This window comes from Hylobates moloch, unplaced genomic scaffold (assembly GCF_009828535.3).
Source record: "Hylobates moloch isolate HMO894 unplaced genomic scaffold, HMol_V3 SCAFFOLD_1, whole genome shotgun sequence".
In the NCBI taxonomy this organism is placed as follows: domain Eukaryota; kingdom Metazoa; phylum Chordata; class Mammalia; order Primates; family Hylobatidae; genus Hylobates; species Hylobates moloch.
In genome coordinates, this window is record NW_026652276.1 from 99,067,212 (window position 1) to 99,080,209 (window position 12,998).

At 50.1% G+C, this 12,998-nt stretch overlaps 1 protein-coding gene across 4 annotated transcripts in view; it reads left to right on the top strand.

Moving 5' to 3' along the window:
• TMEM225B (transmembrane protein 225B) overlaps positions 1–12,436 on the top strand; it is a 49,334-nt gene extending 36,898 nt beyond the window's left edge. For 2 of the 4 annotated variants that reach the window (XM_032755992.2, XM_058443136.1), the window contains exons 3-7: positions 1,951–2,031; positions 6,151–6,361; positions 8,497–8,643; positions 9,427–9,564; positions 12,064–12,436. In XM_032755992.2, the coding sequence (XP_032611883.1) occupies positions 2,020–2,031; positions 6,151–6,361; positions 8,497–8,643; positions 9,427–9,564; positions 12,064–12,236 (681 nt within the window). In that variant the 5' untranslated portion in view covers positions 1,951–2,019 and the 3' untranslated portion in view covers positions 12,237–12,436. Of the gene's footprint in view, positions 1–17; positions 149–1,950; positions 2,032–6,150; positions 6,362–8,496; positions 8,644–9,426; positions 9,565–12,063 lie in introns of those variants that run through there. The other 2 variants (XM_058443133.1, XM_058443142.1) reach the window with 2 other exon arrangements.
• The last annotated feature ends 562 nt before the right edge of the window (positions 12,437–12,998 follow it).

Sequence of the window (12,998 nt, forward strand, 5' to 3'; positions counted from 1 at the left end):
GGGGCCTCTGGGGCCTCTGGGGCCTCTGGGGCCAACGGAAGCTCCAGGAGCGCAGTGGAGCCTGGAGGGGCGGGCGAGGGTCCCACCGTGACCCGCCTGGAGGGCAGCCCAGCTCTGGGACGCGAAACCCTCTACGACGGTGCCGCAGGTGGAGGGAAGGGTAGAGGGGAGGCCAGTAGGCGGGGAGAGCAAGGTGGCCCCACAGGTTGGGAGAGGATGTGGGGAAATCCCCCTACCCACCCAAGGCCGAATATCGCCTAACTGGCTGTGGGACGCCCGGGGCAGGGGCTCGGGGCGGATGGCCTAGTTAGGGCCCAGCTTGGGGTCTTGAAAATATCCCTATGGCTTTGGGGCCACGGAAGGGCGGAGTCCTGGCATTCAGGGGAAAGGGCCGAGGAGGGTTGTCAACGGGAAGGAACCTCTGACCCTACCCTGGGTCAATGTACAGTCCAAGTTGCCACAAATGACCGGAGGAAACAGTGCGAAGGGAAGGTCTCTTTCCCATTCCAAACTAGGATGCCCTTCAGGTCGCCCACTTCCTTCATCCCCAGAGTAGCTGCGGGCTTTCCCGGGAAGTGCCAGGGCCTGGGAGGTTTGGGGCTGCAGCTCAGGCGCTGAAGGGGGCCTGGGGTCCAGGAATCTCCTGCCAAGCCAGTGGTCCTCAGATGCTGGTCCAGGAACCACCATGGAGTACACAGCTTTTCTTACCTCCTGGTGTTATGGGTTCTTTTTTTTTTGAGACAGAGTCTCGCTGTGTCACCCAGGCTGGAGTGCAGTGGCAGGATCTCGCCTCACTGCAAGCTCCGCCTCCTGGGTTCACGCCATTCTCCTGCCTCAGCCTCCTGAGTAGCTGGGACTACAGGCGCCCCCACCACGCCTGGCTAATGTTTTTTTGTATTTTTAGTAGAGACGGGGTTTCACCGTGTTAGCCAGGATGGTCTCAATATCCCGACCTTGTGATCCACCTGCCTCGGCCTCCCAAAGTGCTTGGATTACAGGCGTGAGCCACCGCGCCCGGCCCATTGGTCCTTTAAAAAATAATAATTTGGTCAGACGTGGGGCCTCATGCCTGTAATTTCAGCACTTTGGGAGGTAAAGGTGGGAGGATCACTTGAGCCCAGGGGTTGCCTGGGCAACATAGCAAGACCCCATCTCAAAAAAAAAATTAGCCAGGTGTAATGGCATACACCTGTAGTCCCAGCTACTCGGGAGGCTGAGGCAGGAGGATCCCTTGTGCCCAGGAGGCATGAATGCACCACTGCACTCCAGCCTGGGTGACACAAGACTCTATCTCAAAAAACAACAGCAACAAAAAATTGAATAAAAACCAAACCAGTGACAGTAGATAAGTTGCTTTGTTTTGAATGCTCTTGGCAAAATAAAAAGTTGGCAGTCCTATATTCCCCCATTCTCTCTCTCTTTCTCACACATGCACATGCCTATAAGAAAGCATTCTCTGGATCTACAGAATTCCAGATTTGGGAATCACTGAATTGAACTGCTGGCCATTGGTGGCTGGTGAGGCTGACCTGGCAGTGATGCAGTACTCTGGTCCCTGTGCCAGCACCGATGGGCTGTGGAATCCTCCACCAGTCATTCCCTCTCTCCAGCTCTCCATCTCTGCTTCTGTACAAAAGGATCTACAAATCCCCTCTTATATTCAAATATCTGTGATCTTTCAGCTTGGCCTATATCCGTGCGGATCTTAAGTTGTGTATGCGAAGATATAACCTTGTCCAGTGCTGGCACTAAGGGCTGCTTCAGGGAGGGCCTTGGCCTGGTGCCCAGGGAAAGGAGAACAAGGTCCTCATCACCGGAGAGTGGAGGGGGCAGTGGGAACGGGACAGATAAGGGGTAGTGCCCTGGGGTATGCCTGGCCCCAAAGTAACCCCGGGCTGTGAAGACGAAAGCACTGCATCACACGATGTGTTTCTGTGTCTCTCTCCCTAGTAGTTCCAAGAGCCTCTGAGTTCCTGCCTTTTTTCGTCTCTGAATCCCCACCATTGGCCTACATTGGGAATGGGGCGACCTGTAAGTGCACCGTGAATTTTTGCTGAGGGAGTGTTTGGGAGGGCTGCGTGGAGTGGACAGGACCAAGCTGCACTTTTCAGGGGAGTGGGGTTTGGAAAATTTAGGGGAGCAGAACGGGCACCCCCCCAGGAAGGAACCCAGGTGTATTAGTCTGTTCTTATGCTGCTAATAAAGACATACCCAAGACTGGGTACCTTATAAAGGAAAGAGGTTTAGTTGACTCGCACCACATGGCTGCGGAGGCCTCACAATCATGGCTGAAGGTGAATGAAGAGCAAAGTCACATCTTTCATGGTGGCTGGCAAGAGAGAGCTTGAGCAGGGGAACTTCCACTTATAAAACCACCAGAGCTCATGAGACTTATTCACTACCATGAGAACAGTGTGGGGGAAACTGCCCCCATGATTCAATTATCTCCACCTGGCCCTGCTCTTGACACATGGGGATTATTACAATGCAAGGTGGGATTTGGGTGGGGACACAGCCAAACCAAATCACCAGGTACAGAGGCCAGAGGAGCCTGGGGACGATGGTGATGTTCCAGGTGTGGAGGGAGACGTGGCAGGCATGGGGACAGGAAGGATGGAAGGTTGGGGAACTTTATGAAGGGAAAACTGAGAAGATGAGGAAGGCTGATGAGATGGAAGTGGGGTTGGGGAGAGGGAAGAACCAGCATGAGTTCAAGGCTAGGGTTTGGGTGAACGAGAGAAAAAAAGGTAGAAATAAAGGAGACAGAAATCACTTCTAGACATATTCAGGTGGAGATGGGGTAGACAGGAAGAGGTGCCTCCTATCAAATTAGAATGCCCAGTGTACTCCCATCTATACAGAGGACAGGGTCAAGATGCAGCCATGACTCCTTCCCATTGAGTTCTAATACTAGAAGGATGCCTCAACGCCCTCTGTTCCAACAGACTTCATCATTTTAGAGAGAAGGAAATGGAGGCCCTGAGGTTGGGATGACTTGTATGACCTGGAGAGTGGATGGGAGATGGAAAGGGGAGATTTAAAGAGAGGGAAGGTCCGGGTGTGGTGGTTCATACCTGTAATCCCAACTCTTTGGGAGGCCAAGTCAGGAAGATCACTTAAGCTCAGGAGTTTAAGACACACTGGGCAACATAGTTAGACCCCCGTCTCTACAAAAAATTAAAAAATTAGCTGTACGTGGTGGCACGCACCTGTAGTGCCAGCTACTCAGGAGGCTGAGGTGGGAGGATCACTTGTGCCCAGGAGGTTTAGCCTGGGCGACAGAGTGAGACCCTGTAGCTGAAAACAAAAAATAATAAGGAAAGAAGGGAATAATTCAATTTTTCAAGTGGAAAGAAGAGAAACTAGAGAATGTCAGAAAGGAAGAGAAAGTACAAACATTTTCAAGTCACTCTGACAGCGTCGAAGATGAACATGTGTTTACCTGTTTATAACCAGGGTATTTGGGTGTGGGGGGTACAGGAAGGGACCCACACCTCTGCCCTCTGCCATTAGGCTTTTTCAGCCATAGCCATTGGTAGCTTTCAGAGATGCCCCCTTCCCTGGCTGCAGCAAGTGTCTGCCTGGGCAAAGATGCCCCCTTCCCTGGCTGCAGTGAGGGTCTGCATGGGGATTGGGTAGAGGCACCAGTGCCTGCACTGGGCAAGGTTTGCACAGGGTGTGGGAGCAGGGGAGGAAAGCACACTCACTTTGAGGGCCTTGTGCTGTCTACTCCCCAGGCACAGCTTGAAAACCGTGATGCTGCCAAGCCCAGCCTTGCACAGGCAAGAGTCCCCAGGCCCGGCTTTGGGTAGGACTTGGAAAGAAAGACTGCCATCTTGGGGTGCACCTCCCTTGTCACATCTTCCTTTCACCTCCTGATGTCCCCTTTCTGCACTGCCAGGTAGCCAGGGTCATCACAGTGCCACCTGGAGGCCTCTGGCCACGCCCACCCTCCCTGCAGCTCCAATCACCGTCCCTGCTCCTTCCTTCCTTCCCATTGCTGGATAACTCTCATTCTTCAGAGCTGCCAGGCTCAGCACAGACAGAGGGGAAAGCAGATTCGTTGAAACAATTTGTCCTGAAGTTGGATGTGGACTCCAGCCCCTTCTCCCACAAGGATATCTGAATTTTAGAAGTCTGCCCTCCATCCCTGCCCTCCCAACTTTAACCTGAGTGCTCAGCACTGTGTTGGACACTTTGGTATGCGTTATTTCATTTGGTCCTCTCAGTGGGCAGGTGTTGTATTCTTATCACTGGGCAGGTGTTATAATATATCCTTCCTTATCATTAGGCAGGTGTTATATCCTTCCTTTTCCAGATGGGGAAAGCAAGGTCCTGAGACTCTGAGCAGGTTCCCCAAGATCACACAGCTAGGAAGTGATGAAGCTGAGACGACACCAGCTAGCACTTACCCACCACGGTGTAACTACTCATTCAAAAGACAACATCTTTTGAAATTTTTTTTTCTTTTAGAGACAAGGTCTTGGTTTGTTGCCCAGGCTGGAGTACGGCAGCATGATCGTAGCTCACTGCAGTCTCTAACTCCTGGGCTCAAGAGATCCTCTTGCCTCGTCCTCTCAAGTAGCTGGGAACTACAGACAGGCACATGCCCCCATGCCTGGCTAATTTTTAACAATTTCTTGTGGAGACTGGTCTGACTGTGTTGCCTAGGCTGGTCTCAAAACTCCTGAGTTCATGAGATCCTCCCACCACAGCCTTCCAAAATGCTGGGATTATAGGCATGAGCCACCAGTGACTGGCCACAAAAGGAGACATCTTAGTGACAGATGGTGATGAAAGAGAAGATGGGTTTGGGGGAGGAGCTCCACGTGATAGGGATCCTTCAGTAAGGGCCCAAGCTGCAGGAGGCTCTATGAAACACCAGAACTCTTTGTAAAACTTCCTGCATGTACATGACCTGCTCATTTCTCAGCAGGGGCTCCTCCTGCACAGATAGACCCCTCCCCACCTAAACCCACAGTTCCTGTGGTCAGAAGGCCAGTCACTGAATAAGGGCACCTAAGGCTCTGGTCTGAATATCTCCCCTTGGTTCTCAGTCTGAAATCCCAAAAGGAAGACAGTTGACTGCAAAATGGCTGGAGTTGTCCTTCTGATGGCCAGTAGAGGTGGCTGTTGATAGAATTGAAAGCTTAGGGCTGGGCATGGTGGCTCACACCTGCAATCCCAGCACTTTGGGAGGCTGAGGCTGGTGGATCACCTGAGGTCAGGAGTTCGAGACCAGCCTGGCCAACATGGTGAAACCCCGTCTCTACTAAAAATACAAAAATTATCTGGGTGTGGTGGCGGGCGCCTGTAATCTCAGCTACTCAGGAGGCTGAGGCAGGAGAATTGCTGGAACCTGGGAGGCGGAGGTTGCAGTGAGCCGAGATGGTGCCATTGCACTCCAGCCTGGGCCGACAACAATGAGACTCCATCTTAAAAAAAAAAAAAAAAAAAAAGAATTGAAAGCTTAGAACTTTAGTTTTTTTTTTTTTATTTTTTAAATTATTTAATTTTTTTTTTTTTTTTGAGACAAAGTCTTGCTCTGTCACCCAGGCTGGAGGGCAGTGGTGTGATCATGGTTCACTGCAGCCTTGACCTTCCTGGGCTTAGGCGATCCTCTCACCTCAGGCTCCTGAGTAGCTAGGACTACAGGTGTGCACCACTATGCCTGGCTAATTTTTGGTAGAGACAGGGTTTCGCCATGTTGCCCAGGCTGGTCTTGAACTCCTGGACTCAAGCGATCCGCCTGTCTCAGCCTCCCAAAGTGGTGGGATTGCAGGTGTGTGTGAGCCACCGCACCCAGCTGAAAGTCGAGAACTTTAAAGCTGAAGAGGCCTTGTGAATGGCCCAGTTCAACCTCCCCACTTTACCAGAGGAAGAAATTGGGGCTCAGAGAGGGAACCTGACATGCCCAAGATCACCCAGTGATTTAGTGACAGAAAACATTTTATGCATTTTTTTTTTTTTTTTGGTCTGCTGCAGAGGTGTGTAGGCTGTAAAGTTAAGCAAAGAAATCATAATTTACTGAGCTTCACATATGCGCCATACACAGCACTGACATTTCCCCAGCCATTGTCTCTTTCCCTCTGTGCTGCAGGAGAATTTGGGTCGGTGTCCCACCTTCACGATCACTTTTCTCTTACACAGGTGATGCTGACGTTAGAGGACAAGGACATGAAGGGATTCTCCTGGGCCATAGTCCCAGCCTTAACCTCCCTAGGCTACCTGCTTATACTGGTGGTCTCCATCTTTCCCTTCTGGGTGCGACTGACGAACGAGGAGTCCCATGAAGTCTTTTTCAGTGGCCTATTTGAGAACTGCTTCCATGTCAAATGCTGGAAGCCTCGACCCTTATCCAGTAAGGAGGGACGGAGGCGGGGAGGAGAGAGAGGGAGATGCGGCCAGTGTCGGGACAGAGGTGGGGGGTGAAAGAACAGGGTGGGAGCAGAGAGGACAAAATCTAATTAGCTCAGGGCTGGACACGGTGGCTTGCACTTGTAATCCCAGCACTTTGGGAGGCCGAAGCGAGAGGATTGCTTGAGGCCAGGAGTTCAAGACCAGCCTGGGCAACATAGCCAAACCCTGTTGCTACAAAAATGAGAAAATTGGCTGAGCATGGTGGCATGTGCCTGTAGTCCCAGCTACTCAAAAGGCTGAGGTTGGAGGGCTCCTGCTTGAGCCCAGGAGTTCGAGGCTGCAGTGAGCTGTGATCGTGCCACTGCATTCCAGCCTGGGAGTGAGAGTGAGGCCCTGTCTCAAAACAACAACAACAACAACAACAACAAAAGACAAAAAATTAACCAGGCTTGGTTAACCCAAGAGCAGACTCTGGGATATCTGGGGCTTCAACAGCAACTTTGACTCCTTATCCCACTGCCATCTGCCCACCTCTGCCAGCGCAGGAGGGTATGTAAACTCATTTTCACATGGGTCTGCATCATGCCAGCAGTCAGAGAACAAATCACCCTGTTATCAGACTCTGGCTCTGCTACTTTTGGTCTGTTTCACTACTCCTGTTGCTGTTGTTGCTTTTAGAGATGGAGTCTCACTCTGTTGCCCAGGCTGAAGTGCAGTGGCATGATCATGGCTCCCTGCAGCCTCCAACTGCTGAGTTCAAGCGATCCTCCCGCCTCAACCTCCTGAGTAGTTGGGACTACATGTGCTCACCATAGTTCCCAGCTAATTTTTTAATTTTTTGTGTTGTAAAAAACAGGATCTCGCTTTGTTACCTAGGCTAGTGTGATCATAGCTCACTGCAGCCTCCAACTCTGGAGTTCAAGCGATCCTCCCATCTTAGCCTCCTGAGTAGTTGGGACTACAGGTGCACACCACAGCTCCCAGCTAACTTTTTAATTTTAGGTTTTGTAAAAACAGGATCTCGCTCTGTTGCCCAGGCTGGTGTGATCATAGCTCACTGCAGCCTCCACCTCCTCAGCTCAAGTGATCCTCCTGCCTCAGCCTCCCAAGTAGCTGGGACTACAGGTGTGCCCCACCATGCCCAACTTTTTAAAATTTCTTTTAGAGATGGGGTCCTACTATGTGGCCCAGGCTGGTCTCCAACTCCTGGCCTCAGGCAATCCTCCCACATCAGCCTCCCAAAGTGTTGAGATTACAGGCATGAACCATTGCACCCAGTCTCACTCCTATTAACTAGGAAAATTAAATAAAGGTGTGGGGATTCCCTCAGAGTTCAGAACATTTTGACCTCACAAAGTTCTGATTTTCCACAGCGAGTTATTTCAGGGTAACCAATACAGGTGTGATTCTTCACATTTGAATGTGCAACAAATTTTATCACAAGAGTTTGATTTTGTGTTGCTTTTTAAAACCACCATTTTCCCCTAGTGGATGATACATGGTTTGGTACAACCAAATTCACATAATAACGTTTGTTAAGGCCAGGCACAGTGGCTCATGCCTGTCATCCCAGCGCTTTGAGAGGCCAAGATGGGAGGATCGCTGGAGCCCAGGAGGTTGAAGCTGCAATGAGCTATGATGGTGCCACTGCACTCTAGCTTGGGCGACAGAGCAAGATCCTGTTTCTACAAAACATAAAAATAAAAAAATTAGCCACGTGTGGTGGTGCATGCTTATGGTCCCAGCTACTCTGGAGGCTGAGGCAGGAGGATTGCTTGAGCCTGTGAAGTCGGTTACAGTGAGCTGAGATTGCACCGCCACACTCCAGCTGGGGCGACAGAGTGAGACCCTGTTTCAAAAAAAGAAAAAAAAATTTATTAAGAACTGGTGATTTCAGTATCTAACATTGTCAATTTAATTTTTTTTCATATATTTCTATGCCATTGGGAATCAAATTGTGGAGCCAGAGCATTATTGTGGCCAAAGTGGCATGGTCACAACCTTGGTCCCAAGGCCATGCTTTGGGATCCAAGGGTGGTGGAAGCTCCGGGGGCCAGCCCTGCCCAGGCTCTGTAGGACTCTGACCTTTCTGGGTCAGGGTTCCCAGCTTCAGCCCCACTTCTCCCTCCCCTGCAGTTTACATCATCCTCGGCCGGGTTTTCCTGCTCTCTGCAGTTTTCCTGGCTTTCCTCACCACCTTCATCATGGTGCCCTTTGCATCCAAGTTCTTCCTGAGGACCTGGAAGCAAAACTTTGTGTTAGCCTGCATCAGCTTCTTCACAGGTGTGGAACAGCTAGGTGATCCCTGACCTTCACTAGGGCCTGGGGAGGAGTCCAGAGAAAGAGGAGTGATCAGTCCCTGTAATATCAAAAGAGGCATAATTTTTCTTTTTAGGGACAGGGTCTCACTCTGTTGCCTAGGCTGGAGTGCAGTGGTGCGATCATAGCTCACTGCAGCCTCAACCTCCTGGGCTAAAGTGATCTTCCCACCTCAGCCTCCCAAGTAGATGGGACTCCAGGCATGTGTCACCACGCCTGGCTAATTTAAACTTTTTTTTTTTTTTTTGGTAGAGATGGGGATCTCGCTATGTTGCCCAGGCGGGCCTTGAACTCCTGGTGTCAAGCGGTTCTCCTGCCTCAGCCTCCCAATTGCTGAGATTACGGGCATGAGCCACTGCACCTGGCCTCTTTTGACATTTATAAAGGGTGACCCAGGCTCCACCGTGAGAGGCTCCTAGGCAAATGGTGGAGGTAGAGCAGTAGGAAAATGGGATTGCATTTAATCCAAAGTGTTGCACCCAGAGGGTGCGACCTGAAGTGAGCTAAGGGCAGATGCAGAGGGTGCTAGGAAAGGGAGTTCTGATGATGGTTCCCTGGGAGGTGAAGCACATGGGCTTTGAAGATGAGTCAGAAAGGGGGGAGGGACAGGCATCTGGGTGGGAGTTTTTTTTTCAGAGAGGGGGTGAGGATGAAGGAGCCTCCAGGCAGGAGCCACAGGGGGTGAAGTTTGGAGGGAAGGCAGGTATCATGGGAGGAGAGCGAGGGTGCCTCCCTGTGACCCTCCAGGGGCCTGTGCCTTCCTGGCTTTGGTGCTGCATGCCCTGGAGATCCAGGCTGTGAGGATGAAGCTCGGCCCCCTGCAGTTCTCCGTGCTGTGGCCTTACTATATGCTGGGCTTCGGCATCTTTCTGTTCATGGTGGCTGGTGAGTGTCCAGGGAACAGTGCCCTGCTTCTTGTCCTCGGTCTGGATTTAGGAACCTGTCTTGTGGAGGCCCTCCCTTTGGATTCTCTAGAATTGCACTGTTCCAAACCGCAACTGCCAGCTAGACGTGGCTATTTAACTTTCGTTAATTAAAATAGTTATTGGCCAGATGTGGTGGTTCACACCTGTAATTCCAGCACTTTGGGAGGCCGAGATGGGCGGATCACTTGAGGCCAGGAGTTTGAGACCAGCCTGGCCAACATGGTGAAACCCCATCTGTACTAAAAATACAAAAATTAGCTGGGCATGGTGGCACATGTCTGCAATCCCAGCTACTCGGGAGGCTGAGGCAGGAGAATCGCTTGAACCCAGGAGGCAGAGGTTGCAGTGAGCTGAGATCACATCACTGCACTCCAGCCTGGGTGACAGAGCAAGACTCCATCTCTAAAATAAAATAAAAAGTTATGAATTCAGTTCCTCAGCCATACTAGCCACATCACTGGTGTTCAATAACCACATATGTCCAGTGGCTATTGGATGCTGTCATATTGGACAGTGCAGACAGAGAAATTTCCTTCTCTGCAGAACGTTCTACTGGACAGCACTGCTCTGGAGCTTCAACCCCATCCTTGGCCTTCCTGTTCTTATCCTTCTTGACTTAGAACTAAACTCTTTCAAATTTTTATAGTCTCCCTTCCACCATCCTGGTTCCTTAGGCTATCTATTCCTGTCTCTACCTTTTTTTTTTTTAAGAGACAGGGTCTTGCTTTGTTGCCCAGGTTGAAGTGCAGTGGTACAACTGCAGCCTCCAACTCCGGGGCTCAAGCGATCCTCCTGCCTCAGCCTCTTGAATCACTGGAACTACAGGCATGCGCGACCATGGCCAGCTAGTTAAAAAAAAAACCATATATATATATACACACACACACACACATACATATATTTATATACACACATATGTATGTATGTATGTGTGTATATATGTGTATATATGGCCAGGTGCACTGGCTCACCCCTGTCATCCCAGCACTTTGGGAGGCCGAGGCAGGTGGACCACCTGAGGTTAGGAGTTCAAGACCAGCCTGACCAACATGGGGAAAACCCATCTCTACTAAAAATACAAAAATTAGCTGGGTATGGTGGCGCGTGCCTGTAATCCCAGCTACTCAGTAGGCTGAAGCAGGAGAATCACTTGGACCCAGGAGGTGGAGGTTGCAGTGAGCTGAGATCTCACCACTGCACTCCAGCCTGGGCAACAGTGGGACTCCATCTCAAAAAAACAAACAAACAAACAAAAAAACATATATTTAAGCTTTTATTTCTTAATTTCCCCTTCACCAAATAGAGTTACAATATTTTATATTTTAACCTTTTAATTCCATTTTCCGTGATTTCCATGAATTCTTTGAAGTTCTCTCACATTTTATTTAAAATTTTTATGGCTTTTAGTGGGAGAGTAGTCTGCTATAATGCTGAAAATAGAAGATGTCTTTTTTCTTAGCTTCATCTTAACACAGCATTGATCATTCACTCAAGATATCTCCATTTGTTGTCTCTTTTTTTTCCCGAGATGGAGTCTTGCTCTGTCACCCAGGCTGGAGTGCAGTGGCGTGATCTCGGCTCACTGCAACCTCCGTCTCCCGGGTTCAAGCAATTCTGCCTCAGCCTCTCAAGTAGCTGGGACTACAGGTGCGTGCCACCATGCCTAGCTAATTTTTATATTTTTAGTAGAGACGGGGTTTCACCATGTTGGCCAGGCTGGTCTCGAACTCCCGACCTTGTGATCCGCCCACCTCGGCCTCCCAAAGTGCTGGGATTACAGGTGTGAGCCACTGCGCCCGGCCATTTGTTCTTTTTTTAAAGGGACAAGGTCTTGCTCTGTTGCCCAGGCTGGAGGGCAGTGGTGTGATCATAGCTCACTGCACCCTTGACCTCCTGGGCTCAAGTGATCCTACTGCCTCAGCCTCCCAAGTAGGTGGGGCTTCAGGCTCATGCCATCATGCCTGGCTAATTTTAATTTTTTTTTGTAAACACAAGGTCTTGCTATGTCGCCCATGATGAGTCTTGAACTCCTGGGCTCAAAAGACCCTCCTGTCTCGGCTTCCCAAAGCACTGGAATTACAGGCGTGAACCACCACGTCCATCCCTCATTCGTTCTTATTCATGTCAGTTGTCTATCTTTTACTTCACTGAAGGTCTTGGGTTGGGCCTGGGTTTTGTGTTGGAACTTCCTTTCTCTAAACCCTAGTTTTTTTTTCACCCATTAATGGGCTACATGATTGCTGAGATGTCTTCTAGGTGCTGACCATGGGTCTGTGATTTTATACATGTGTTTGTACTTCTTGTCCTTTGACGCATCCTGTCTGTAATCTCTCTCTGTAATACCCTAGATTGGGGGGCAGAATGAGGGAGGGCAGCTCTGGAGCTAGAGGGACCTGACCTCTAGGGCGTGGAGCTCTGGACTTTCTCTGACCTGACCCAAACATTGGCTGTTCCCTAGGTACCATCTGCCTCCTTCAAGAAATGGCCTGCCCTTTCTGGCACTTGTTGTCCACTTCCCAGAGGATGGAGGAGGACCATGGGAGCCTGTACCTGGACAATCTGGAGAGTTTGGGAGGAGAACTGAGCTCAGTACAAAAGGAGACACAGGTGACAGGAGAAACAGTCATCTAGCCCAGGACATGGCTTCTCTACCCTTCTTCAAGCCATGTGAGTGTACACATGTAGCTGTTTGTAGTCCTCCCCACCTTCTCTGCCAGTATCTGTGCCTTTGAGGAGCTACTTGCATGTCAGATCAACTCTCCACCTCCCCATACTCACAGTGATTCTATCTTGCTTTTATGTGAAATTTGCTAAAAGTCCTTTCAACTCTTCTGAGCTTCTTGAGTGACGTTTTTGCAGGTATTTTCAATAAAAAGAAGGGCTACTTTGTTCATCCATACCTCAAAAACCAAGCCTGCAGGGCAGGAGGGGAGGGAGGAATATTACAAGATAACCAAGTGAAATGGGATTTTGCAAAACAGAAACCGTACAGAATACAGAATATACTCGGGGGAATGACAACTATTTGGGCTGGTGGCCCAGGGGTAAAAGAATTTACCAAGACGGTTGTAGATAAAGAAAGGCAGATTTATTAAAGGAAGTATAAAAGTACATTGCCGGGCTGGGCGTGGTGGCTCATGTCTATAATCCCAGCACTTTGGTAGGCTGAGGCGGGCGGATCACCTGACGTCAGGAGTTCGAGACCAGCTTGCTCAACATGGAGAAACCCCGTCTCTACTAAAAATACAAAATTAGCTGGGTGTGGTGGTGCATGCCTGCAATCCCAGCTACTCGGGAGGCTGAGGCAGGAGAATCGCTTGAACCCAGGAGGTGGAGGTTTTGGTGAGCCGAGATCGCACCATTGCGCTCCAACCTGGGAAACAAGAGTGAAAC